This window comes from Eleutherodactylus coqui, chromosome 2, assembly GCF_035609145.1.
Source record: "Eleutherodactylus coqui strain aEleCoq1 chromosome 2, aEleCoq1.hap1, whole genome shotgun sequence".
Taxonomy (NCBI): domain Eukaryota; kingdom Metazoa; phylum Chordata; class Amphibia; order Anura; family Eleutherodactylidae; genus Eleutherodactylus; species Eleutherodactylus coqui.
This window is the reverse complement of record NC_089838.1, coordinates 234,775,866-234,803,807: the sequence shown is the minus strand read 5'-3', so window position 1 is coordinate 234,803,807 and position 27,942 is coordinate 234,775,866. Positions and strand designations below refer to the sequence as shown.

Below are 27,942 nucleotides of genomic sequence, written 5' to 3'. Positions count from 1 at the left end.
TCATTGCTTGTGGGGGATCGTGTATTGCGAACCATCAGCGCAGAAAAAAATCCAGATGCAGCCCTACGCATGTTAGTCCATATTGGGCATTACAGTTGTTCAAGCAGGCCATACAAGTTCAATAACACCGAGCGGCAGATGTAGCAAAGATTTGTGTGAAATGCAAACACTGGGACCCCCACCAATCTCTAAAACAAACGGGATGCAGCACTAGTAAAGCAGCTTTAATTCCCATTAATCTTATCTACTGTACATCGTACTAGGCCAGTGTTTCCTAATCAGGGTTGTAGAAGACAGCAATGGCTTTCACAGTGAGAAATGGTAGTTGCAAGTGTTCCCTGGGAGCTGCCAATTCATATTTATTATGATGAGAAAGAAAGCAGGTAGTTCTCTTTACTCAACCCTGTCATGCTGCAGTACCAGTAAACCCCACTCTATAAGACTACTAATATGAGATTTTAGATGTTACATTTACAGAATCACCAGAGTGAGAGTTATGTACTTATTAGGTTGATACATTATGTGCGAAATGAAATGAGCTGGGTATCAGGAAAGTCTTGATGTTGTTAGGAATTAGGCTTCCTTTGGCAAACATCTACAGGCTAAAAATGTTTGCAGTTGTGAAATTCAAGCAGTAAGCATGACAGATGGTGGCTATGGGCAATCCCTGTGAGAAGCCCTGTAGGCCCAAGCCCTCTTTCTAGCCCTTTTCCCCTCTCTGTGCTATGGGGATAACTCTCAGAGATTCCCAGAGCCGGAAGAGAAAGAGCGGGGCTATGGGTTAATTTCCTATAGCCGGGAGAGATAGAGTTATGGGGGGGATTAACCCATAGCAGGGAAAAACAGAGCAAGGCTATGGGTTAATTTCCTATAGCAGGGAGAGAGAGCAGGGTTATGGGGGATTAATCCATAGCAGGGAAAAACAGAGTGGGGCTATGGGTTAATTTCCCATAGCCCTGCTCTCTCTCCCCCTGCTGTGGGGAAATCCCAAAGCCCTGCAGGGCTTCTTTTCTCTCTCTCCTGGAGCAGCTTCCCGTTCATGCGCTTTTTAGCGCAGTATAGGTGCGATTTTTTTTTCACACCTATACTGTGCTAAAACCATACTCGTGTGAACAAGGCCTTATAGAGAGTTAGGGAGCAGAATCTGCAGTTTTTTCTATGCACAGTATGTAGAACCCACCAGCTCAGAATTACAAATGCAGCTAATAGATGGGAAATTGTATAGTTTACATAGATTTTATCCTAGTTTCTATACATAGGTTTGACAAAACGCTGAACTGAATCTTGAATTCAAAAGTAAATTCAGGCCTGAGTCAATTTACCTACAGTGGAGTGATAGCCACTTTAGTTGTCAGTTTTTGGCTTATGGGATTGTAAATTTTTACCTTGTCTCATATCCTGTGGAAAGCCAGATTGCAGTAAATTAACTATAGTATAACTCACTCAGAACTGCAGGATCTGTAGCTTCCTACACAGAGAAATTGTTCTTTTAACACCTTTTTTATGTTTATCTTTATGTAAACAATTGTGTGATTGAATATTAGGGAAAAAATTATTATCTGTCGGTGTCTCCAGTCTGTTAAAACGCGAGGTCATACATACTGCCTACACCTTTCTGCAATGTTGTGCAGCAGAACATGGTTAAATTCCAAGCATGCAGTACTAGTTACTGCATACTCTTACATGATCAAAGCACAAGGTGCATATCCATAGTAAATGAAATCCCATGAAAGCACATTAGAGAACGCATTAGAACTCCTAGCGACTAATGTAATCCTTTGACTTTCGTTTAAAAGCTCAGTTCTGTTTAAGTATTCTTCCAATTATGACGTGATAGGAAAAAAAGTAGATTTGAAAATGTGCATCTACTTAAGATGTATGCGGACTCGCGTGAGAGATTTCCATAGCTCACACACTCTTGTAAATCACCATTGAACAGTAGTAACCCAAAGAATGAAGCACAAACACGTCTGTTTTCAATTTCATTGTGAAAGCTCTGCCAATGACTGTGACTGATTCCTAGACCACCCTTTGGTAAAACAATTCTGTGCTGGCCAGATTACCTTAAAAAACTTTATGGTTCTCTCAGCTCGGCACGTTATATATTGGCAAAGGGAATGCTTCTTTAACAGCAACCAGAAGATCAGAAAATCTTTTTGTAATCTTTATAAAACAGCATGCTCAAGATATCCAAATTAAGTGGCTGGCCTTGATTAAAAGAAAGAAAATCTGTGTGTTAAAGTATAAAGTCGGTGATTCCCAGTCTTGATGAAATGTGTTTCGAGGGGAGACTAATGCTGAGGGACGGCAATGTCTTAGGGTACGCACGGAAATTAGAACAGAGTGTAGAATGTTCTAATTATTCCTTTGCATTAATCTCACTACGGCATACAGAACAGGGTGTGCTGCATTAGTAAATCTGCATACCGCATTATTTAGACATGCTAATGGGTAACAGATTTCCCGGGTGCTCACAAGGGAACACACACACAGGTCAATTATGGGATTTGCTGTGTATACTCATACATGTAGTAAAGCTATAACAATAGAGTAGTTAGATCCTTCTAGAGATAGCACTGCAATAACTGGGACTTACAGGATATCCTTATTATTGGCAGTATGTGTGTTCTTGTGAAAAAAAAATGGTTTCTTAAAAAAAAAAAAAGATTTTTTTTTCAACATGCTGTTTGAATAACTTGTTGCAGTTATTCTTTTAACATATGTAGAGGATTTGTTGATTCTATCTGTATATTACACAGATTATACTACGACTAAGGTCCACAAGAAGCAAAACATGGCAATTTTGGTTGTGTTCTCCCATGAGGTAGGAATCTCCGTTTCACCACGTTTCCAGGACGTTTTTGTTGCGTTTTTCATGTTACCGTTAGTTCCATGTCAAAAGCATTGACTGATTAAAACAATGTGCTTCACCTATGACAGCTGACTGGCTAGAAACCGCATAAGAAACCGGCGGGATTTCGCTGTAAAATGAAGGCAGCTTTCTATTATTTTTGATGTGCAATTAACATCTGCATTAAAAATGCAGGAGAAACACCCTGGAAATGTGGGAAAACCATAATTCCAACGCCACTGGAACACAGCCTTACATGTTTGTGATATCTACTGAAATAAGAAATTCAATAAAATATTCAAGCTCTGTCATTTAGACTGCCTTGGTTTTCCTTTATTACAAGAGTGAATTAATGAGCGGCTGGTCAAATATAAACTGCTGGCAAATGTATGCTGGCGCGCAACATCCAGGGGTTGTTTTTATTGATTTGCAGAGATGTCTGTCTTCTATGGCCATCAAAGAGCTCTTCTGGCTCCTAAAAGGGACTTACTGACTCCTGAATTTCTTACTATTGTTTTCTAAACAGTTGTGAAACACTACAAAACATATTTGAAAGAATTTTACAACTGAGTGAAAATCCTTACAGGGCTTGGCATGATTATCATACCATCAGATATATTCCATGTCAAAAAGTTACTGTGATCAAGTTAGATACATGAAAAGCAGAAGGAAATAACTGAGAATTGGCAAGGGACATTTAAATTAAATGGAGAAGCATTTGGAAAAAAGGAGACACAGGAGGAACAAAAAACAAAACAAAGAGAAAGTCAAATATATTGAAGGAGGAATAAAAAAATGCTTTAGTAAAGAGAAAGAGCTATTCTTAAAGGGGTTTTTAAAAAATTATCTAAAAACTTACCTATTCCTTCCCTATAAAGAAAAATAGAAGTGGAGAGGAGCTGCTACTGTTTAAAAAAAATTTCATTCTTTATTGAGTAAAAAAAGCATACAGCTCACAGGTCCACGCTGAACACGTTTCGGCTACAGTAGCCTTTAACAGCTGTGACACAACCCCTTTAATGTGTATTAGGAATTCAGTCATGAGTTTATGCAAAAGTTATACTTTCACTGTACAGTACTAACCCCTTAGTGACCAAGCCTGCTTGCACTTATATGACCAACTAATTTTTCAGGTTTTTTTTTATCGCCGCATTCCAGGAGCCATATCTTTTGAATATTTCTGTCGATATAAGTCGTATGAGGGCTTGTTTTTTTGCTGGACAAGTTGTATTTTTAATAGCATCATTCCTGGGTACATATAATATATAGTGTATAAAGCCTTTCTCACTGGCGTTCCTGAAAGCGTCACGATTTAAATTGCGGCACTTTCCTGTATTTTACTTTTGTTTTCGGCTCCAGCGATGCTCAAAAATAAAACTGACTGCTTGAAAATTGCGGCGTTTTCCAGCAGCTGTGTGACAGGCTCCCTTGAAAACAACTGGAGCCTCTGACAGTGTTTAGCGCTGCGCCTAAAGCTGAAAAAAAGGCTGTGTGGGAGGCCTTACTTTTACCAATTTATTTTTTTAGGGAGATTGGGGGAAAAAAAATAAATTCTGCCATTTGTTTTTGGGATTCCATTTTTATGGCTTTCAGTGTGGTAAATAAATAATGTGATAACATTATCCTCTGGGTCAGCACGATTCCGGCGACACCAAGTTTACACAGTTTTTTTGTTTTGCTATTTTTGTACACAAAAAAACATTTTCTTGCTTTAAATATTTGCTTTTGTGTCGCTGCATTCCGAGAGCCATAACATTTTTATTTTACCATCGACGGAGCTCTATAAGGGCTCGTTTTTTGCAGGATGAACTCTAGTCTTCATTTATCCAATTTTTGGGAACATATTACATTTTGTTTGCCTTTTATTCCATTTTTTTCGAGAGGCAAGATTAACAAAATCTGCAATTCTGGCATGTTATTTATTTTTCTTTAACAGCGTTGGCTGTGCAGTATAATTGATATGATTAATAATTCTGAAAAACAGTAGTTTTTTTTTACAACTTTTTCCACACTTCTTTTTAGACCCCTAATGTTTTTCTTTTTTGTCAACAGTACCGTGAAAGGGTTTCTTTTTTGTGGGACGAGTTGTGCTTTTTATTAGCACTATTTGTGTATGCATGCGATCTTTTGATCACTTTCTATTCTGTTTTTTTGCAAGGCAAAACAGGAGGCAAAACTAGATATTTTTTGCCATTTTTTTTCCTTTTATGACATGCACTGTGCGGGTTAAATAGTGTACCAACTCTTTCTCTGGTTATTTTTTTACATGGGTAAAGGTGAGGTTTTAATAATTTTAACTTTTTATTTTTGTCCCACTAGGGGACAAGAATATTACCATATTTTATCATTCTTCTAATACACTACTACACTTCAGAATAGTAGTGCATTAGAAAACCTATGAGACTCAGCCCCTCATAGGCCACTGTATCTTCTGGGTGCCATAGCAACCCATCGGGACCCGACAATCACACTTGCATGGGACTTCTCATGCAGCCGCTGTCAAAAGACATATGGGTGGTCGTAATGGGTTAAAATATTTGTATTCAAAAATAGATTAATAGAGAGAATTTTCTTTTTGAAATAAAATTTTGCTTTATCAAGTGAGATCACAGAAAATACAGAGCTGTACTAAGGTAACACTATTGAGAAACACTTTAAAAAAAATTTTTTAATGTTAATATTTTTCTTACCATCCTGTGTGTTTTCACTTAAGACTGTGGCACAGAGGTCTTCTAAGCTTATTTTCAAAGTCTCACATATTTCTTCTCGTGTATAGGGCTCAGAATGTAAGACCTCCTCAACAACAGGCAACATTTCTTCCACGGTAACACCAAGTCTGCTCTGGAGATCTTCTAGTTTCATCAGGTTTTTCCAGTCCAGCCCTTTTGATTTAGCTAGAATCTGTAATACAAAAACAGCAAAATATTTTTTTAAATGAAGGCTGTGATAAACACAGAAAATGCAAAAAACAACAGCATAATGTTAATGTTATAATGAAGAATTTTAAACATTCCATTGGTATGGACTATTGCAATGTATTTCTATGTTAAACCTATTGTATAATACATTTTTTTTATATAATACATGGTAACTCTCTCGCTTTTCCTTGAGAGTCTGACAAACAAAAGTGCTCTGTCTTTGCTGAATGCACTCAGAATTGACTATGAGAGTTAGGTTCATCTATAAAAACATAAACATTAATACAGTAGCAGTTCTTTAGTTCACTGTGGTTTTGATGTGCATCTACAATAGCTTAAAAGTACAGTTTAAAATGGAATTGCCTGGTGTTCTTTAATTTTCAAGATCAAACCTACAAGAACAGTACTTGAAGTGTCAAGTCAGCAAGCAACTTACAAACATAGGAACAATCAATCTAGTGTGCCCTTATTTTATTTTTATCTTAGGAAAAATGTGTGTTTAATCCAAGACATGTTTAACCGCTTTAGAACAGTTCAAACATCAGTTGATCTGATCTAAATGTTGCTGCAGAAGCTGCAACTGCATGTGTAGTTGTAAGAGAGGGGAGCTGGTATATACATCTCCCTGTATATAGTGATATGGACCATGCAGGTATAACCAGTGTACCGTTTGTATATAATTACATATGTACAGCTGGTATAAGTTAAACATCCTGTATATAGTGATATGGCCCATGCTGGTATAACCTGGGTATGATTGCACATTTTACACACAATTTAAAAAAGGCATCAAAAACCTGCATGTGGTTTTCATAAGTTGCATGTGGTTTTTGAATACTGCAAGCTGTTTTTTATGCACTTTTTTTTAACTGTGGTTCAAAAATGCAACAAAAAACATGTACACAGCCTAAGGGGCTGCAAAGAAATTTTCATGTAGTCCAGGAAATGAATCATGTTTGTAAAGCTGTTGCTAAAGGGCTAGATCATGTATGTAAATGTGTTATGCAGCTGAACGCAGTATGGTTTAGGTATGAGTACAGGTGTTGCTGATAGCGGGGGGCCCCCGAGCTAAACTTTTGTACCTAGGCCCATGAGCCTTTAGATGGTGTCATCAATATTACTTGCAAAATAATAAAAAGACCAGGACCAAGAATGGAACCTTATTGTAAACCAGTTGGGACTGGTTTCTTTTCAGAATACACCATTATCAACACTCTCATAGCCATCTTTTAGCCAACTGCTAATCCTCTGAGCAGTTCGGGGAATGTCTCCTATTTTCAATAACTTATTTATGAGCTCTAGATGTGGAACTGTATAAAAAGCTCTGCTGATCTCAATTGGCACCCTTTCAACCAACACGTCTGTGACATAGTCCATGGTAAAACTAGGATGTTTTGGTTCCAACAAGCTGCTGCTCTTTATGTTACATTTCTTGTGACTAGATAGTGAAAACTTAGGGTGCAATTGGTTTTGCACTGGTTAGACTGAGGTATGGATTTCCTGTTTTTTATTCTTAACCTTGCAAAGTAGTATAGATTTTGCAGCAGAAGGACCCCCTCATTGTTAGTCTCAGAAGAGTTAAAAGTCGGAAGGTTTTTTAATTTGAATTTGGCCATTTTTTGCAGTTGTCATAATTTTAGCCTTCTTTAAATTCTGGTAGAGGCCCATTTTTTCACTTTCAGTTTTAATCTTACATATCAGCGGCTTTAGACCTGCTTCTGTTTCTGCAATCAGAGTTGTGTCATCTGCAAAATGGAGATTGTTGATGTTTCTGCCACTATTTTCACCCCGATTTTAATTCAACTAGGTACATGATCCCTTCTGCATACAGGTTAAACAAGAAGGGTGAGAGGATGTAGCCCTGTCGAACGCCCTTGCTGATCCCAAACCGTGAGGACACGACACCCGCGACCAAATTGCAAACCTGCGATCGACCAAAAGAATATCTACATGTGCTTCATCGACTACAACAAGGCCTTTGACTGCGTCGACCATGATAAGCTATGGCAGGCCTTATAAGAGCTGGGCATATCAGCACATCTAGTCAAGCTAATAAAATCACTTTATACCAGTCAAGAAGCCACTGTGAGAACACAGTATGGGGACACAGATTGCTTTGGTATCTGCTATATAAATAACAGGGGATAATTATTATTATTATTAATAAACCAAAAAAACAGCATCAAAGGGTGGGCCTCAGATGAAACAAAGAGATACCATCACCAGGTTCGCAGTCAGAATGCAAAAAACAAAGGGATGAGATAGAAGTGTAGCCAGGAACAAGGTGAAGTTCAGAAGTAGCAGCAGCACTACTGGTACCAGGCATAGTATCCGAGGGTCTAGGCAAAAACATAATCCGTTGTAGTCAGGACTCCAGACTAGAAGTTCTACTAGGCACAGAATCGAAGAATGTAGGCAGGAGTGGTGCCACATGTATCAAGTGCAGAATTCAAGTGTCTCAGTACAAGAAACCAGGTAGAAGGTGATAGGGGTCAATCATTATTTTTAATAACCTAATATAAGAAAGATAAGGAAACAGTGTAATAAATGTGACATTAGTTATTTGGTTATATAATGTTATGTATTATATGTAAAACATTCCGGAAGTTGCTAGTAGAATTTGGATATAGAATCATATGTAAAAAGGTATATTCAAGCGTTTATTTGAATATTGATTTTAGAATACTAAATGTATGATTAATTAGATTTTATTCAGCTATCTTGCTGAATACCAACTTATCAACTTTGTGCTGACTCCCGAGTAGGTGGCTGAACCAGTTTTGTCTATGTGTAAACTAGAAACAATGTCCCCTCTTTTGATGTGCAAATTGTTGATGAACTTTGAAGATTACACTTCTAGTCAAACCAGAAATGTAATTAACAAAAGTACTCAGCCAGTAGACAGCCAGGAGTCAATCTTTATTATCACACTGTAACTGTTTTTATGTCTACTTCAAACAGTTTTGTTGATACCTTTTGTTTAGAAAAGCTTTTTGATTTACAGTCACCAAAAGTACTTTGTAACCAGGCATCAGGTAACATTTGGAAACGCCTTCTTTACAACTTGCATATAAACTAGCAATGTACAACAATAAACAGAACTCATGCTGATTTACTAGACAGTCTGTGTGTAGTGGGTCATTATGGTTCTCAACTATGAGTACTCGATATAATATTTCCTCTTAATTTGGATACAGGCAACATTCGCATTTCGGTCTGCGTTCAAGACCCCCCACAGTTTATTTGGCGCCCATTGTGGGGCAGAAGCTAACTCCTTACCTGCGGCCGATACCTGACTACACTACCTGCCGACCAGCCGGACCAGAGGCCACGGGACCCCAGATCTACAAAACACCGGTATACGGTAAGCTCTTGACTTGCCACTCAAGCTCTGGGCTCTCCTGACTTCAGTCTCGTGTCGACAGGGGGTGAGTTGCTGCATGTTATATAGGACGCTTCTGCCTGTTATTTACGGTGTTCTTAGTGACCGTGCTAGACGGAAGAACCCTTGTGTGTATATTGCCATGTTGCCTGTAGTAATTGTTGAAATCTGTACGTTGATAGTCTGTGTCATGTTAGCCATAATTTGCTTTTACTGAGTCTGTTATAATATCACCAGAAGTTCCCTTAGAAGAGAGGTCTGGTCTCCCCTAAACCCCCCCCTTAAGGAGTCCGTAAAACTATTCCAGGACCAGGGACCAGGGGTCCTTAGTGTACTGTGTGAAATAGAAGACTGTGTGAAATAAAAGCCTGTGTGAAATAAAAGCCTGTGTGAAATAAAAGCCTGTGTGAAATAAAAGCCTGTGTGACAAATAGAAGCCTGTGTGACAAATAGAAGCCTGTGTGACAAATAGAAGCCTGTGTGACAAATAGAAGCCTGTGTGACAAATAGAAGCCTGTGTGACAAATAGAAGCCTGTGTGACAAATAGAAGCCTGTGTGACAAATAAGGTTCTGTGTGCCATAAGCTGTGTGAGAAAGGGAAGGGGGAGACGATTGCAGACAAACATATAAAATATAGAAAGATGGGACTTAGAAAAGCGGGAACCTTTAACTATGGGTTCTGGCAATAGTACGGGAAAAAGCATGAAAGATATCAGAAACGCCGGTCTAGAAAAAGGAGTAGAGGCCATAATAAGATATAGCAAAAACGTAAATGTAGAACAATGGGATTGTGCACCGAGGGATGACGGCATACTTGTGTACTCACCCCCGGTGCCAAACCCGGCTAGGATGTACCCGGTCCTACCAACCGCGGACAGCTCCGACATTCTTCTTGACTGTCGGGATTGTCCCAGGTGCGGACAACAAAAGCCTTTACGAAGACAAATGGCTTTAACTATGTGTAGACGGGAAAAGAATGAAACTATTGAATGTTATTTTGGTAGGCTGGGAACAAAGGCTAGGGACATTGGTTTCACCCTCTGTGCAGATGAAGTGTACTACCCAATGATGTGTGAGGTGTTCATGCAAGGCATCGGCCCATCATTGGCAGATAAAGTAAAGGCATGTACCCCCGGTTGGCGACAAGCCAAGCCCATGGACTCGTATAAAAAGGCAGTAGGGTTTGCTATGGATGAGAAGCACCCTGTAGCGGCGGTTAAATACTATAGCAACCAAGGGGGGAAGGTGCAGTTCCAGGACAGACCCAACAGAGGAATACGTAAGTGTTATAATTCCCGCAAGAATGGCCACCTGGCCAAGAATTGCCCTTGTCCCAAGAAACCTCATGATCAGGAGACAGATCAGGGCACCACTCCCAGCGGCGACAACGCACCGCATCGCCCGAATCTGTCCCAATGAAAACCACTATCGTTTGTCTTGTAAGTCTTGTTGTTATGTAAACTAATCTTTGTTGTACGTCTTAGTCTTCTTCATGTAAGTGTAAGTAGATATACTGTGTGGTTTTGTATTGTCTCTGTAGTAGTGAATGGTGTGGACAGACTGTGCAGGTTAATAAGGAACAAAGAATGTGTAGTATAACTTGTTAAAAGAAAGTAAAAAGGAAAGTTGATATAAGCAATTTTAGCTGAAGGTTATAGTAAGGAAAAAGCAAGTCAATGAGTTAAGAGAAAGGTAGAAGGTTTAACAATGCACAGTGATAATAGTTGCTATCTGGAGTGGTGAATATAAGTATGTGGGTGGAAATGGGCATAAGTTGTATTATGTTTGTCATTGGATAGCCTATTCTGAACAAAATATGTAAAAACCGCGGTACATAAGAGTTTTTCTTATATATATATATATACTTTGTTCAATATGGGAAGTTCTATGAACAGTAAATACAATCCCAGTTTCTACTTCACATGAGATACTTATCAGTCCGCATATGAGTGAATGAAAACCCCAGTGAGTGTGAATTTGTGTATTAATGAAGGGCCCATATGAGAGTTAGATTGTGTTATATGGTATATACTGTCCGGTGGCTAGAAACTAAATGAGGCAAGAAAGACCAAACGCTGAGCCAGACCACAGGGGGTGGAGCTAGGTGATGTAAGGAGATGGGAGGGAAGAACAATAGGAAGAGGTCTTGCTCCATCCTCAACACAGACCAGCCTAGGTGAGAAGTATACATCTTGTAATTACTAATAATTAATGCTGTTTAAAATCTGAATGTTCTGGTTGCTTATTAATATCTTAGCTATTGCTCTGTTTCATAGAGAGATAAAATTCAGTGTCATAGAAAGGAAGACAGACGCTGATGAAATAAGAAACTCGTAATGAATTATGTGAATTATACGGTCTTAAAAATAGAGAACATAGGGATTTTAAGATATATATATTTTTGCTTTTTGGGTAAATGTCAGTTCTGTAATTGGTTGGACGTCTATATCACTGCTAAATGCTGTTAGTACTGCACTGTCTCTGAGAGAATGTTCTGTAGGAGAGACATGCAAACAACCAGCATCGAAGGGGTGGAGCTAGATAATGTAAAAGTAGGTAATGTTTCATCCTTCTTTTGTCTACAAAGGGAGGGGGTGAGGAGCTTGGGCAGTTAGGAAAAGTTTTTTTTTTTTTTCCTTCTCAAATTTGATGAGACATTGCAGGCAGGATCAGATTAATAATGAATTTGCTTAAAGAATATCATATTCCAATATGAATACATGTTTGTGGATTATTCTGCCTTGCTGTAATTTATGTCTCTGTTATTTGTACTGATATCTTACAAGCCTTATCTGCATCCATCAAATTTTCACCGGATGGATCGGTACGGGTTGAGACCTCAAGTGACAGTTCAGAGGAGGTTTTGTAAACTAACTGCTCTCTTGGTAGATCCGGCTCATGTATTTGTCTTGATAGCTACTGCAGAAACTCAGCTTTCCGCAGGTCCTGACAAATAGTAAGCCACCTCCAAGACAAACTCCAATTCCTGAGTCATTGCTTAGCCCAAGGAACTGGAGATCTGACATAATTGATCCAGGTATTGCAGGTCAGCAATTTCTAAATTTTTAATTTTTTTTTTGCAACAAGATTCTTATCTATTTTAAATAGAATACCAGCCTGTTTGTCTAGCAGTAATTGGTGCAAGGGGTTTCAGGAATGCCAATTCAGCTGGCCGAAACTGAACCGCTAGAGGTAATGTTTAAAGGGTCACGATGCCTCATGCGCTTCCTTGTGCTGGAAAGTCCTGAAAGCATATTGGGAACCGAAATGATGGGACCCTTGGGATCTTGTATCGAACTTCACTCGTCCGGTGAGGCTCGTATACACCCCAGGTCTGAAAGTCACCCGACCTTCGGTCGGATGGCAGCAGACCTAGCGACACCTCTCCCTGTCTTCACTTTTACGCACGCAGAGAAACAAGTTCTTAGTGTCGTTCCTTCGAGCCTTTGGGCTACCAGTCAGACGGACCTCGACAGACTGTCTGTATTTGTTTGCATTTAATTTCAGAGGAAAGCAGTACTGTTGGATAGTGCTGCCACAAGGGGCACAGAATAGCCCAAAACCAGTTCACCAGATTCATGAAGTTGGTATTAGACACCTGGCCAATTCCCGAGGGCACCGCCCTCTTGTAATATGTTGATGATTAATTTTTATTTTCTTTTATGTACTGCTGACACAAATAGTTACCTCAATGCATCACTAAGCCTTTTGTGTTTCCTCCATCAGAGTAGAATGGCTGCAAAGCCAGCAAAGAGAAACTTCAGTTCTGCAAGTCTCACGTAGTGTTCCTGGGCCACTGCCTAGGTCCAGGTACTAAGCACCTGACGCCGGAACGCACGAAGGTGGTAAGTGACATGCAACTTCCCACCTCCCATGCCCAGTTGCGTACCTTCTTGGGACTGGTTTCATACTATTGGCAATGGACGCTCTGCCTCCATGACTATGCAGCCTCTATACGACTGTTTGGGTTCACGGCCATTTGCCCTGACCCCGCAGGCCGAGTCAGCCTTCTATCAGCTGAAAGTACAGGTAACCGGGTGCACTGGGGCTGCCAGACTATGACAACCCTTTCCAAATGTACGTCACTGATATAGAGGGACACGCCACCGCTGTACTGACACAAAAAGCGACCTGTAGCATACTACAGTGCCCATCTTGACGCGGTGGCTAGAGGGTCTCCATCCTGCGTCCGAGCGGTTCTAGCAGTTCAGGCACTAATGGACAAAAGTTCTGACGTTGTCCTAGATCACACCATGGGGATCTACACCCCACATGACATACATGGTATCCTGACACAGGTAAGCCGTAGACATCTGTCTCTTGCTAGACAGATCAAAATGGAACTTGCATTTACACTCTTCATCCAATGTCTCATTTCAACGTTGCACCACTTTGAATCCGGCCACCTTATTGCCATTAGGTGACACTGATTCAAATAGGGGAGTAAGTACAGAGGACCAGCTTTTTGCAAATTCTCTGACTGATGAAGAGGAGGCCTTTGACGCAGAACACCAGCATGATTGTGCAGCGCTCATGGAGCAGGAGACAGCTGAGTTCACACATGTCACTGACAAACCCCTCCTAAACCCCCACCTTGAAATGTTTGTGGATGGATCTAGATAACTGAATGACAAAGGAAGGTTTGTAACAGGTTTTGAAGTAGTCACACTGAATGAGATGCTTGTACAAAAACCACTGCCGCCATACATGTCAGCGCAGGAACTGAGGCCTGTACGATTGAAAAAGCTACCACTGCTAACATCTACACTGATTCCAGGTACGTCTTTGGTACTGCACACGATTATGGACCCATCTGGTGGTCCAGGAGCTTTCTCACGGCACAAGGCAAGCCCATTAAGCTATCATGTTGCCAGGACAGGTGGCCATAATAAAGGTTAAAGCACACACGCAGGGGCAGTCACCAGAGAGCAAGGGGATAGGGCAGCCAAGGCTGCAGCCCTCCTGGACAGTACGCAAGACCCCTTGTGCTGTAAGTTGGATCTTGGTCCCACCACTCTTGTTGATTTGGGATTTGGCGTCCTACGGGACGTAGATGATGTACCAGCGGCTGCCTACACCCACCTCGCCGTCCTAGCTCACGGGAAAGTGCATGCCTCTCGGAATGCCATTGTTTCTGTTATGGACAAGGTATGGTATGCTCCAGGGTTCGACAGGTTGGCAAAGGCATATGTGAAGGCATGTGAAGTGCACACCCAGACCACTGTATCCTATTCAGAGATTACAAATCGATTACATCCAGCTTCCCAAATCAGGCAGGTATGAGTACGTCCTTGTGTGCGTGGACCTGCTCAAAGCCACCGCACAATGTACAGTGACTAAACTTGTATGTAGATTTGGGGTACTAGAGACAATTGAGAGTGACAGAGGTACACAATTCACAGGTTAAGTGATGCGAGAGGTGATGTCAGCCTTGGGGTGGAACAAGCGTTTTACACTCCATACCACCTGCAGAGTTTAACAAAGTTGAAAGAACTAAAATTATATGCTTAAGTTAAAAGAAGTGTTGTTTGGCTCTATGCCAAGATTAGGCCTGTACCATCCACAGGCCCTACAGCAGGGGTGTGATAAGGTTATTGAATATGTACAAGAATTATGTCGTAAACTGAAAATAACACCCGATCTAGTGTTTTCCCCAATTCCAGACCCTGACAACCTAGAGGGGACTCATTTCTTGCAGCCTGGAGACTGGGTGGTCGCAAAAAGACACGTAATAAAGGCCTTGGACCCAAGGTTTGACGACCATACCAAGTTCTGTTGTCAATGCCTACTTCTGTAAAAGTGGATACACGCCTCCCACTGCAAGAAAGTTCCCGAGCCAGAGGAAAAGTGATGGGTGGGATCCCGGCGTTGTTTGGGTGGGGGAGGTAATGGACATTTTGATTTTGACTTTTGCATTTGTCTTATTGGACTGTCTTCTTATTGGGAAACACCACTACGAACGATCCACATGGAGAAGCGATGGACTGGATGGGCAAATATTTCCCACACGTGTATGCCCAACCTCAGGAGTGGAGAGGACATTTTGCGGACTTGTCTATTATCTGTCCCCACTCCTGTAGAGACTCTTCGAGACATACCCAAAAATACACCCCTTTAAGTGTCTAATATGACGATGACGATATTGATGTTGATAAATCTAAGATTACTGTATTGTAAACTTGATTGACTTACAATATTTGATATTATGTCTTCATATCTTGATGGACATAGAGTGCACCATTCCTACCTGGGAACCCGGCACCTATGGGTGACAGAACCAGGAGATAATGGTGGCTCTGATGTCCAAATGGGGGAATGATAGGGGTCAATCATTATTTTTAATAACCTAATATAAGAAAGATAAGGAAACAGTGTAATAAATGTGACATTAGTTATTTGGTTATATAATGTTATGTATTATATGTAAAACATTCCGGAAGTTGCTAGTAGAATTTGGATATAGAATCATATGTAAAAAGGTATATTCAAGCGTTTATTTGAATATTGATTTTAGAATACTAAATGTATGATTAATTAGATTTTATTCAGCTATCTTGCTGAATACCAACTTATCAACTTTGTGCTGACTCCCGAGTAGGTGGCTGAACCAGTTTTGTCTATGTGTAAACTAGAAACAATGTCCCCTCTTTTGATGTGCAAATTGTTGATGAACTTTGAAGATTACACTTCTAGTCAAACCAGAAATGTAATTAACAAAAGTACTCAGCCAGTAGACAGCCAGGAGTCAATCTTTATTATCACACTGTAACTGTTTTTATGTCTACTTCAAACAGTTTTGTTGATACCTTTTGTTTAGAAAAGCTTTTTGATTTACAGTCACCAAAAGTACTTTGTAACCAGGCATCAGGTAACATTTGGAAACGCCTTCTTTACAACTTGCATATAAACTAGCAATGTACAACAATAAACAGAACTCATGCTGATTTACTAGACAGTCTGTGTGTAGTGGGTCATTATGGTTCTCAACTATGAGTACTCTATATAATATTTCCTCTTAATTTGGATACAGGCAACATTCGCATTTCGGTCTGCGTTCAAGACCCCCCACAAAGGCACAGGGGTGAGCTGGCCGGGGATGCATGTACCTGGACAAGCTCTGCTGAATTCAGTGCAGAAGGCAGTTTTTTAAATTTGTTCTTCTACAGTGTTGGACTGATACCAACACCTTAATGCACAGCGAAAATCTTCATTGCTGTGCAAGCATTTGATTTGTTAAATGACACATTTCCATGTTCAGCCTATCAGCACTACTAGGATAACTTTTTAATGCTGATAGGCTGCAGAACTCTCCTGTCACTCCTCAGCTGCACAGGGAGCTAGGAAGTGCAGACTGCGGAGCCAGGCATCAGAGGAAGGGGGGAGGATCCAGTGAACAGGTAGCAGCCCCAGCCCTCTGCAGAGCCATTTGTTAAATTTATAATACTATAATTTCATGCCCGGCCGATATACGATGTGCCTCTCTGCAAGGGAAGGAGGCATGCCTGGATGGGCGTTAGTGCACTGAGCTCCCGCCCTCTTTCCGCCCCTCGTCACTGTTTGCAATGGAAGGGGGCAGGGCAGACGGAACTTAGCTCCGCCCCGCCCTGCTCTCCCATTGCAAATAGTGGCGAGGGACGGAGAGGGGGCTGGAGATCAGTGCACTAGCTCCCAGTTACGTCCGCCTCCTTCACTTGCAGAGAGGGATAGCGTACATCACGCCGCCCCCCCCCCCCCCGAATCTTTTCGTCCGAGTAGTCAGTTACTTGGAAAAAGCGGTGCTCGAGTACAAAAACACCCGAACAGAGTACGTTCGCTCATCTCTACATATCATCTTATCCGTAACGACCTGTACAATAAATTGAACACACTATTTACCCTGGGCGCCAAAAACTGAAGGAAAAAAAAAGCGGAGGCAAAATGCTTATTTTGTTCATTTTGCCTCTCAAAAAATAGAAGGGATCAAAAAAGCCGTATGTACCCCAAAAAGATACCAATAAAAAGTACAGCTCGTCATGCAAAAAACAAGCCCTCACAGAGCTCTGTCCATGGAAAAATAAAAGTGATGGGACTTTAAATGCAACAATGTAGAAAAAAAAATTCCTGAAAAGTGGAAAAATTAAAAAAAAATAAAAGTTATAATTTTGGTATTATCGTAATTGCACCAACCCGCATAAAAAATGCATCAATGAATCATGTGATTTATGCTGCATGATTAGCGCTGTAAAAAAATGGCAGAATTTATGTGCTTTCTCTCCCTGCTCTCCAAAAAAATTTTCTAAAACCTTTACAATACATGTACCCATAAGTGGTACCAATAAAAACTACAGTTTGCCGCGCAAAAAAACAAGTCCTGATATGGCTTTTGAAGAGTTGAGATGAAAATCCCCCCCCCCCAAAATCATTGCATCCTTATAGCCAAAATAGGCCATGTCCTTAAGGGGTCTTTAAAGGGTCTCAAATTTCAATTTTATCATAGGTACAAAACTCATGTAATATACATTGTATACATATAAATACAGTTGCTGCTACTTTATGCACATTTTAGCATTTAGCTGAAGAAGTTTTAAGGGTTACGGTAGATAGTGTCAGATATAGTCGTAAAAAAGATGACCGGGTCAGACAACATAACTTTATTTCAAGCAGTCACATTTTAACTATGGATGAGAACATTAAATCAATTTGTTCAGTATAAAGCTGGATATAATATGTGAATAATCTCTCTAGTGTTAACGATTCATACTGGCTGCCAATTTTGTGCATCTTTGTTAATGGGTGGGGTACATTCTCAATAAACAAACTTAGTTTCTCATCTTTTTCCAGAACAATTTTCATCATATACAATGGAATACTTGAAATCACACGTGAAACCAAGCTAATACAAGCTATTGCAATGCACACTAAAACGAAATTCATGGAACTAGGAAGAAGACAAGGTTAATTTCCTAAGCAAGAAAGGATTGCCAGAATGGAGTATTTCAAGAACTGACATTACCCAAAGAGATCTAACTTCTCTCTTGCGTGTACTTCAATGTCTAGAAGAAGCTGTGTCCCACCTGTAAAAGCTGTAAGGTCACCCAGAATAGACAGGAATAAAGACTACAGCGATTATCCACACCAGTGGCATAGCTATAGGGGTCGCAGTTGCGACCTGGCCCCTCGGCTACGGGACCCCTCTTCTTCACACTGTAAACCTGTGGTCCTCTTCTTTACTATACATGTCCTTCCCCATTCCGGTCGCTTACATCCTTGTGTGACTGCAGCACCTTAATCAGAGGCTGTCAATGCAGTTTCCTCCCTAGCCCTTACTCAACCAATCCGATGCCTCAGAACATCAGAAAGCGCCTCCTTTCTAGTGTTCTGAGGCACCGGATTGGAAGAGACAGGGCTGGGGAGGAATATGCACTGACAGAGTCAAATATCAAGGTAATGCAGTTGCGCGAAGGATGTGAGCGGATGTGAGTTATAAAAAAGTAATATATTATACTCACCCCTCCGACTTTCCTTGCAATCTGTTCTGGTCTAGTCCATGCTCTCTCTGGCTAGAGTGGTCATGTGATAAAAGTCACATAACCGCTATGGCACCAGAGGACAGGGATTGGAAGGAAGGAAGGACCGAAGATGAACAGATTGATGGGGGAAGCAAGAAGTGAGTATTGTAGTAAAAGTTTACAATTTTACAGCTGAAAGCAGCATAGTAGCAAATGTGGGCATAAGGGACACATAAATACAGATGGAAACATAAGGGGGCTTATTATTACAAATGGGGGCATAATGCGTGCATTATTACAGGAGGCACAATGGGCACATTCTTACAGGAAGCATAAGGGGCACAGTATTACAGTTGGGGGCATAATTGTCACATTATTACAGAATAAGGCATAATGTAAAAGTTTGAATGCCTTTATTTTCTTGAATCTACAGGAATAACACAGAAATCCAGTGGAAACACAACAGCCACTTGCATCACATACACTTCACGCTACAAACACTTGCCTGTCAAGGCACTAACAAAACAGTAATTTCCTCATTCACTACTAACACAGTGGCCTAGTGCCACTACACGTACCCTTCATTGTCAGACTCGTGACTATACTACAGCCTGATCTCCCACAGACATCAGGTTTTCAGCCTCCTCTTAGCCCCCCTCTCAGGGAGTAGCTCCAGCTATCTCTTTGCCTGGCCCGGATCTGGCATTCAGCAGCAGTGCTGCTATGGTAGTAGCTCTGTCCTAGCTTTTAGCAAGGGACTGAATGTGTCTAAAAAGTTTAGCTCCTCCAGACAAACCTACACAGCTTTTCATTCTGATTAACACACCTTCCAGTACACAGGAGGCCTGTTTACAGTCCCCTGCAGGATATTCTATGTACTGCCTTGCCACAATTGGGTAGTATTGGTACTTGTATTAGTGTCTTTTAACCTTGACATTTTTTATTTATTTTATTGTATGTCCCTATGAATGGTGGTCTCCAGTTGCCTGGTGTTAAGAGAATTTGCCAGGAGGTGGAAAGGAGGGAGAGGAGGGGGCTAACTGCTGAACTTTTGAAGTGTGACTTAGTGGAAAGGGGCTTGGTTCAAAATGTGATGTGCTCTATCACAAAATTTTGCTGCAAGATACTGGCAAAAATCTATACAACGAATAGGTAGTATAACGTTAGACAAAATGCTTAGACATTCGTACATCTGCATAGGAGGACACTGTTTTTATTTTCAAACCAAAAACAATCTTCTTAGAGGAACATTTGAAGAATAAAATGCCTGAAATCGCAAGATCCCACAATGACCTTATTGATGGAGTTAAAATCCAAGAAGAGCAAGTTTATTTTGCTCTATAGGCAGTAGATGCAGAGGACAGATCTTGGAGAAACAACTTTTGCCTCAAAGGCAAACTTCTGGCAATTTCTACTGATCTGCTATACTCACACATAACAGAAATAGTGGATGCTATCCTATCCTCCCCTATAAACATGGAAAGACTTTTGGACCATGTGCAGAGATTTGCTAAACTAAAAGTTGTTCCAATGTGCCAAGAGACATCATCACATGGTTACACTTTCACGTTATGGAATCTTTCCTCTGATGCTTCTATAACCCTGTATCTTAACTAGAAGCATACTGTTTACTGTGTGCTCTGATCTCTAGACCACTATTTTGGCCAGAAAAAGGGAAGTCTGTTGTCACAAAAGTCTTTAGTAAACACCATGTGTCTTACCACTAAACTGGACTGCTACGGAGTGGAACAGGATTGTCTTCAGTGACTAATCCAGGTTTAGTTTGATGTACTGAAAATTACCATGTTCATGTTGGAGATCAAGGGGTGAGAACTTTAATCCTGCCTTTGCTGTGGAGTGCCACACTACCCCCACTGCTGGCATGATGATCTGGGGGACTATCGCATACAACAGTCTGTCACCCCTAGTAGTGGTACGAGAAACAATGACAGCTCAACGATATGTACAGGACATCCTGCAGCCACATGTGTTGCCTTTCATGGCAGGGCTTCCAAGAGACATTTTCCAGCAAGATAATGCTCGGTCGCATACAACAAGGGTGTCGCAGGAATGCCTCCACAACATTGCCATGCCCTGCTATGATGCCTGATTTATCGCCAATAGAACGTGTACAGGAGCATCTAGAATGCCAACTTCAACAGCATATGAGTTTGCAGAATCTAGAGGTTCAGTTACAGCAAATTTGAACTGCTATGCCACAGGATACCATACAGAACCTGTATGCCTCCATGCCCACCCGTATCACATCTTGCATCCAAGCTAGAGGTGAATACAATGATATTAGAGCCTCCCCTCAAGTGTTCAGTTTTCTGCAATAAATTATCCTTTTGCTCTTATATTGCAATCACTTACTTGTATCAATGTTTCAATCACACATTTAAAGTTTCATTCCATTCTGATAACGCTTACTAGGTGTTTGGTGTTTTTGACAATGAGTGAAAAATATTAAATTTAAAAAAAAAGAACACAGAAAAATGAGAATTCCCAACAAACCAGCGATGCCTCTTCTCACATCCCCTGCCTTACGGCTTCAGTCAGTGACGTCCTGTCTCTCCTCAGTGTAGCATATGCTGTACTGTCACTTCAGCTATCAAAGACACCCTAAGGGTGCACATAAACAATCCACCTGTTAGAGGACCAGTGCACATTTAGCTTTCCTGCTCCTAATCAATCCAAGGGTCTCCCGGGTTATTTAAGACAACCCCGTCCACTGCAGAGTGCCTGAGGATTAGGTTCTATAATGATGCTGTAGTTTTGTGATCAACTCTTTATTTCAATGAGTGCCTGTTCACCCAGCCTTCTCGTTTTTTCCTTCTCAGCTAGTACCTTGACCAAGATTTGTCCAATTGCTGCCTGCCCTGACGATCTGCCCATTTACCCAAGAGCTTTGCCTGTCCTTACCTCAGCCTGCGTATCAACTACATCTCTGCCCTTCCATCTAGTATGGCACTACAACACATCTGAAGCCTCAGAGGGATTGAAGGGTGAACACCAGGGAACAACTAGGTGCTGGCTTCAGAATTAGCTCAAAGTCAAATCAGTTAAAGGGGTTGTCCCGCGCCGAAACGGTTTTTTTTTTTTCAACCCCCCCCCCGTTCGGCGCGAGACAACCCCGATGCAGGGGTTAAAAAAGAACACCGGACAGCGCTTACCTGAATCCCCGCGCTCCGGTGACTTCTTACTTACCTGCTGAAGATGGCCGCCGGCATCTTCTCCCTCGGTGGACCGCAGGGCTTCTGTGCGGTCCATTGCCGATTCCAGCCTCCTGATTGGCTGGAATCGGCACGTGACGGGGCGGAGCTACACGGAGCCCCATTGAGAAAAGGAGAAGACCCGGACTGCGCAAGCGCGTCTAATTTGGCCATTAGACGGCGAAAATTAGACGGCAACCATGGAGACGAGGACGCCAGCAACGGAACAGGTAAGTGAATAACTTTTGATAACTTCTGTATGGCTCATAATTAATGCACAATGTACATTACAAAGTGCATTAATATGGCCATACAGAAGTGTATAACCCCACTTGCTGCCGCGGGACAACCCCTTTAATGGCACACAGGCTCCACATCCACTGTGTGACACTCTGTGAATGTTTAAATGTCTAAGATATACAGAGCCTTGTGTGGCGCAGAGTGTTAAGGCAGCAGATGTGAAGTCCTAAGCTAAGGTTGCGGGTTGACTCAGCCTTCCATCCTTTCGAGATTGGTAAAATACGTACCCAGCTTGGTGGGGGGGGGGGGGGGTAATAAATAAATTACCTGAAAGCGGTGCGGAATACGTTGGGGCTAGAGATACACCTAACTTCACATCTTAACACTTTTCACTTCAATGGTTTGTCTAGAACAAAAAAGAGCTTACCAATGAGGATGGCGACTATCGTTGTGTCAGTCCTGCCGCACAGTAAACAACTATCAGTGAAGAGCACCATAATGACAGTACTGGAACAGCAGGGGATATAATAGATGAGCACTGCTTCTTTTATTATTGTATTGCCTTTCTCACCATTGCCTTGCTTTCTTATTTATCCTGATACAAACTCTTTTAAAAGGGGTTGTCCAGTTGTAAACTATTAATGGCCTATTTTCAGGAAAGGTCATCAATAGTAGATTGGCAGATTTCTGTCACCAGGGATCCCTGCTAATCAGCTGTTCTCCAGGCTTTTGCGCACTAAGCTGATTCCTGCAGGAAGCAAACAACTCTGTTCCCACTGCACTGACCAGGTTTGGTATTGCAGGCCAAGGTCTCGTGTAATGAATGGCAACTTTATGTCTAATACCAAGACTGGCCACTGCAGTGAGTACAGAATGATCTTTTTCCTTCAGGAATCAGCTGAGTGCACAAGCGCATTGGCCCAGAGAACAGCCAATCAGCTGGGGTACTGCCCAACAGTGATCTACTATTGATGACTTATCCTCTGAAAAGGCCAATAATAGTTTACAACTGGACAACCCATTTAAGTGATTGTCCATGATTAAAAAACACATGTCCCTAAGGCCGCCTGCAGACGAGCGAGTCGGATCCGGCAGCGAGAATTCTCGCCGCGGGACCCGACCCGAGAGCCTGCAAAGACGAGCGCGTACTCACCCGCGCCTGGCGGCCCCGGCTCTTTCATGTGCCGGCTGCGGCGCAGCCGGCGTATGCGCAGACCGGAGCCGGCGGCCGGGTGAGTGCGAGCCCCGCACAAAAATAGGACATGCCGCGGTCTGTTTGCCGCGCGAGATTTCGCGCGGCCAAACTGCGGCCGTCTGCATAGGAGTGCGTATTGTAATGCACTCCTATGCAAACTTTCAGTGGCAGAAATCCTGCGGGAAATACCGCCGTGGGATTTCCGCCCGTGTGCAGGCGGCCTAAGTATTACAGTTCAGCCCTATTCCCCTGAATAAAGCTTAGATGTAATACCAGACATGACCTACGAACAGGTAGGAGTAATGTTTCTAAAAGAAGGCAGCCATACTGTTCTAGTCCCAGACAACTCATTTTATTACTAAAGAACCCATATTGTTGTTTATAATAAAAGAACCTCAAGAACCATTAAGACAAGTGCTTTATGTTCAACCATTTTAAATCCATGTTAGCAAACACATCGTGGTATGATTATTACAGTGTTTAGTGCAAACATCTTGAAGACAGAACGTCAGACAACATTAAAACTCCCCTCAAAGACACATGTGCTTGACAAGTGACTAACACTACAGGCTTTCAAACAGTTTTTGTTTCTTAAGGATCATATGTTTACTCTGTTCCAGATGCCATGGTTCTTATTATCTCTATCAAATGTTATTGATTAATGTTTTAATAATGACTTGAGAAGACTCTTATTTAATAACCCAGTGTTTTCTTCAGCTTTCATGGAATATTAATTGAGCTGTAATTTTATGTGATAAAAGCTGGGCAAAGCAAGCCATTAGTCATTGTGGAGACGTCAGGCATGAAAGTTTAGGGAAATCTTGAGACATCAGACATATTGTGTTTGCAAAACCGAATGATGCAATTCCTTTCATTTCAGCAGAAATAAAAATAGACATACAAATGAAATAAGTTAGGAGAAAAGAAAATTAAATATAGAAAAATTATGTCTAACAGCCAAAAGAATGATGCAATGATAATTATGATAAGCTGCATTTAACCAAACATGAATTGACAAGGACATGATGATTATTTATACTAAACTTTAAAACCAGAAGTTTCAAATCATTCGATAAAATAACCAAAATGATATTTTTTTGATGTACGGGCTTCAAACCAAGGGGTGAGTCTGAGCAACACAATGGCTAACATCAATGTATTGTAGTACTGGGGTCATGGGTTTAAATCCAACTAAGGACAACATCAGCATGGAGCCTGTATGTTCTCCCTGTGTTTGCATGGGTTTACTCCAGGTACTGTGGTTTCTTCCCACACTACAAAAAGTCATTAATAGGTGAATTAATTTTATTTTTTTCTGATGCTCCTTACTGTATTTTGAATATAGCTGTCATTGTTTCTTGTTGTCTACAGGATTAATCACTGAGGCAGAGGGATCAACAAAGAATTCAAAAACTTATCGCTGGATATACTGTGTATATCTACTACTGTTTTGTTTTCTCGTTTTGTATGTCTATGGGGCGTTATATTTTAAGTAATCCAATAAAAGTTAAATTTTAAAGGGGATCAATCCAGTGATAAATTGTCTACAGGATTGAATTATCTGCAATGTGATTCTTTATTGATTCTACCTCTACCTCCCACCCCTTATGATAATGAAAAATAAAGAATAAATACAAAAAAAGAGAAAAAATTGTGAGTCCCAGTGGGGATAGAACCCATAATATCAAGTGATGTAAAGTGCTGGGGAATCTACACTATATGGACAAAAGTATTTGGACACTGCATGTTTTTCAGAAAAAGTGCTTTATTCTTCTATTTAGTGACGTGTCGGGCCTCCTTTTGCTTGTATTACAGCGGCAACAAGGCGAGGCATACTTTCTACAAGTTCTCTGTAAGTCTGGGCAGGAATAGCTCACCATTCCTCATGCAAGGCTGTGAGAGGAGATTGTTGTGAAGATGGGCATGGGTGGCGGTGTCGTACCCGTCGCTCCAGTTCGTCCCACAAGTGATCAATCAGATGAATGGTTATTACAAAATGATCAGCTTTTCGGCAAACTCAGTATTTGCATATTTGCTGAATTTTTTGCAGTTCAAATACTTTTGCCCATATAGTGTATATACATTATATCAATACAGGTGATATTATCTCACTCGCTTTTGAATATAGCTTGGGGCTAAAGTTGGCTGTAGAGTCTAGCGGCCCTGTACATATTAGACTTTACTCATCCGAATCCACCAATTAGGGCAGGGTGGTTGACTCCCAAATGTGTATAGAAGCCTCTCAACTTTCCTCCAACAGATGATGTCAAGAGAAAGAAGGATTGGGCGCTCTAGTTTAACATCCAATCATTTTGCTTCTCCTGGAGATAAGCGTCTACCAGGAGCTGTCTGGCTGTGGCTTTCTCCACGAATACATGAACACTTGGCCAAATCGAGAGTTCATATGTTTGTGGGAGTTGAGAGAAATGGCTATCGGCCAGCACTTATTGAAAGTGTATGTGCACCTTAAAGGGGTTCTGTCAGCAAAAAAAAAAAATTCTATGCTCATCTGTACCTCACCGGGCCATTCACCAGACACCTCCTTGTCTTCCCATGTCCATCCTGCAGGCTGTATAAGGCAGTGCAGAAGCTGGCAAAGTTCTAGCTCCGCAACTGCCTCGACCACTGGGTCAGTGGTTGGCACCTGACGCTGGGCGCACAACGCGTCACTCCTACGCCACAGTCGACGGTGAGTGCGCATGCGCGCCAGCGTGCATATTAACTTTTTCTTCCCCACTTCTGCCCTAATTAGCAATTCCAGAAACCTGATTGGTTGTTTGGGTTGACTGATTCACCAAACAACCAAACAAGTTGCTGGAATTGCTGATTATGGCAGAAGTGGGGAAAACAAAGTTAATATGCGCCCGGCATAAAAGTGACGCATCAGGTGCCAACCACTAACCTGGACGGAAGTACTTGCCATCCGGCAGTGGCTGAGGCAGTTGCAGAGCTGGAACTTTGCCAGCTTCTGCACTGCCTTATACAGCCTGCAGGATGGACATGGGAAGACGAGGTGGTGTCTGGTGAATGGCCTGGTGAGGTATAGGGGAGTATAGATTTTATTTTGTTTTTTGCTGACAGAACCCCTTTAAGGAATAGTCAGTTTTCCACCTTCAACCACTGCATAGAGATATTGCCTACAGTAGGAAGAGGGAGTTCCTAAAACAGTCTTCAGTAGCAAACAGTAACAAGAAAATGAAAATGGCACAATACAAAATGAAGACTTGGGATCATAGCTATTAAGAAGGTTAAGACCAATAGCATTTGTTCATGCTGGGTGTAAAAATCAGAGCAGATAATACCGGTAGGTCAGAGCAGATAAAGATCAGGAAACAGATCACAGATCAACATACAGTAAGCACTCCTTTGTGAACCATAGGAATGCGGGAAACCTAACTGCTCAGGCACCAGAGCGGTGTCCTGAACATGACCATATAGGAAAAGACACAAATGATCATTTGTGAGGGCATCGGTTTTATCTGCAAGTTGCTTCTTAAAGTGTTATTTTCTGGGATACAATACTTATGGTTTATCGTATAGGCTTGAATGCCATCAATATTGTAATTGTGGAAAACCCCTTAAAACTTAGTGAAGCTGCATGCATACCTCTGGCAAAGCGCCAGGTTTGAGCACAGTGAAGAGACCCTGGTCGCCTAGCAGATCATGGAAAACATTAAGGAGGACACCTAGGCAGCTTAATGCAGTTAATGAAAGCCAGCCAATCGGTAGGACAGAACAGCTGACTAAATTTTACATCTACCTGTCAAGTGTGCAGCTGCTGTTCAAAAGCTTACTAAAGGCTGATAATATTGATGTCAATGAGAACTGTATAAATTTGGCTCCATAAGATCAGTGCAAGAGAAGTGAGCAATATTAAGTATATAGTTATACTCGTTAAGCATCTGCATTAAAAAAAAAAAAAAATCCATAGAGCAATCATGGCAAAGCAGTTTTTCTTTGCAAGGGAGATGACATTTTAGAACCTTGATAACATAGACCACATGTTATTGAATAGCAAATGAATTTGATCTGCAGGCTCTGTTAACTAAAGGCCCATTTACACGGGACAAATGTCGGGCAAACGATGCCCGACGCTCGTCCCCACACATACTTAATCCCATGCTGCAACACAGGAGCTAGTATCGCTGGCTCACAGTGGGGAGGCTGGAGATTTCTCTCCTTGCGCTCCGCTGCCCCTCTCCATTCACATAGCATAGCAACCGTTCAGTACTGAATGGCTGCTACTTACACTGAACGATTAGCTCATCGTCCAGGATGTTATGCAGCATAAACGATGGATGATGAGCTGATTGCTTATCGCTCAGTGTAAATAGCAGCCGTTCAGTACTGAACGGCCGCTATGTTAAGTCAATGGAGAGAGGCGGGGGAGCGCGAGAAGAGAACTCTCCTGCTGCTGCACCGCCTCCCTGCCGGCCGCTCTGTTGGCGAGCCAGCGCTACTAGCTCCCGTGCAATAGCACAGGAGCAAGGACACACAGGTACGAGTGTCGGGCATCGTTGGTCCGACATTTGTCCCGTCTAAATGGTCCTTTAATGTGTGACACTGAACAAAAAAACTGTCAACTCAGACGAAGTCCCTCACAACTTTTTTTTACAGCAGGGCAGCATCATCCGGAGATTGGGACAATGCATGAC

At 41.6% G+C, this 27,942-nt stretch overlaps 1 protein-coding gene across 2 annotated transcripts in view; it reads right to left on the bottom strand.

The window, feature by feature from the left end:
* GALK2 (galactokinase 2) overlaps window positions 1–27,942 on the bottom strand; it is a 170,480-nt gene that overhangs the window by 36,699 nt on the left and 105,839 nt on the right. For both annotated transcript variants that reach the window (XM_066592626.1, XM_066592627.1), the window contains one exon: window positions 5,542–5,752. In XM_066592626.1, the coding sequence (XP_066448723.1) occupies window positions 5,542–5,752 (211 nt within the window). The remainder of the gene's footprint in view (window positions 1–5,541; window positions 5,753–27,942) is intronic.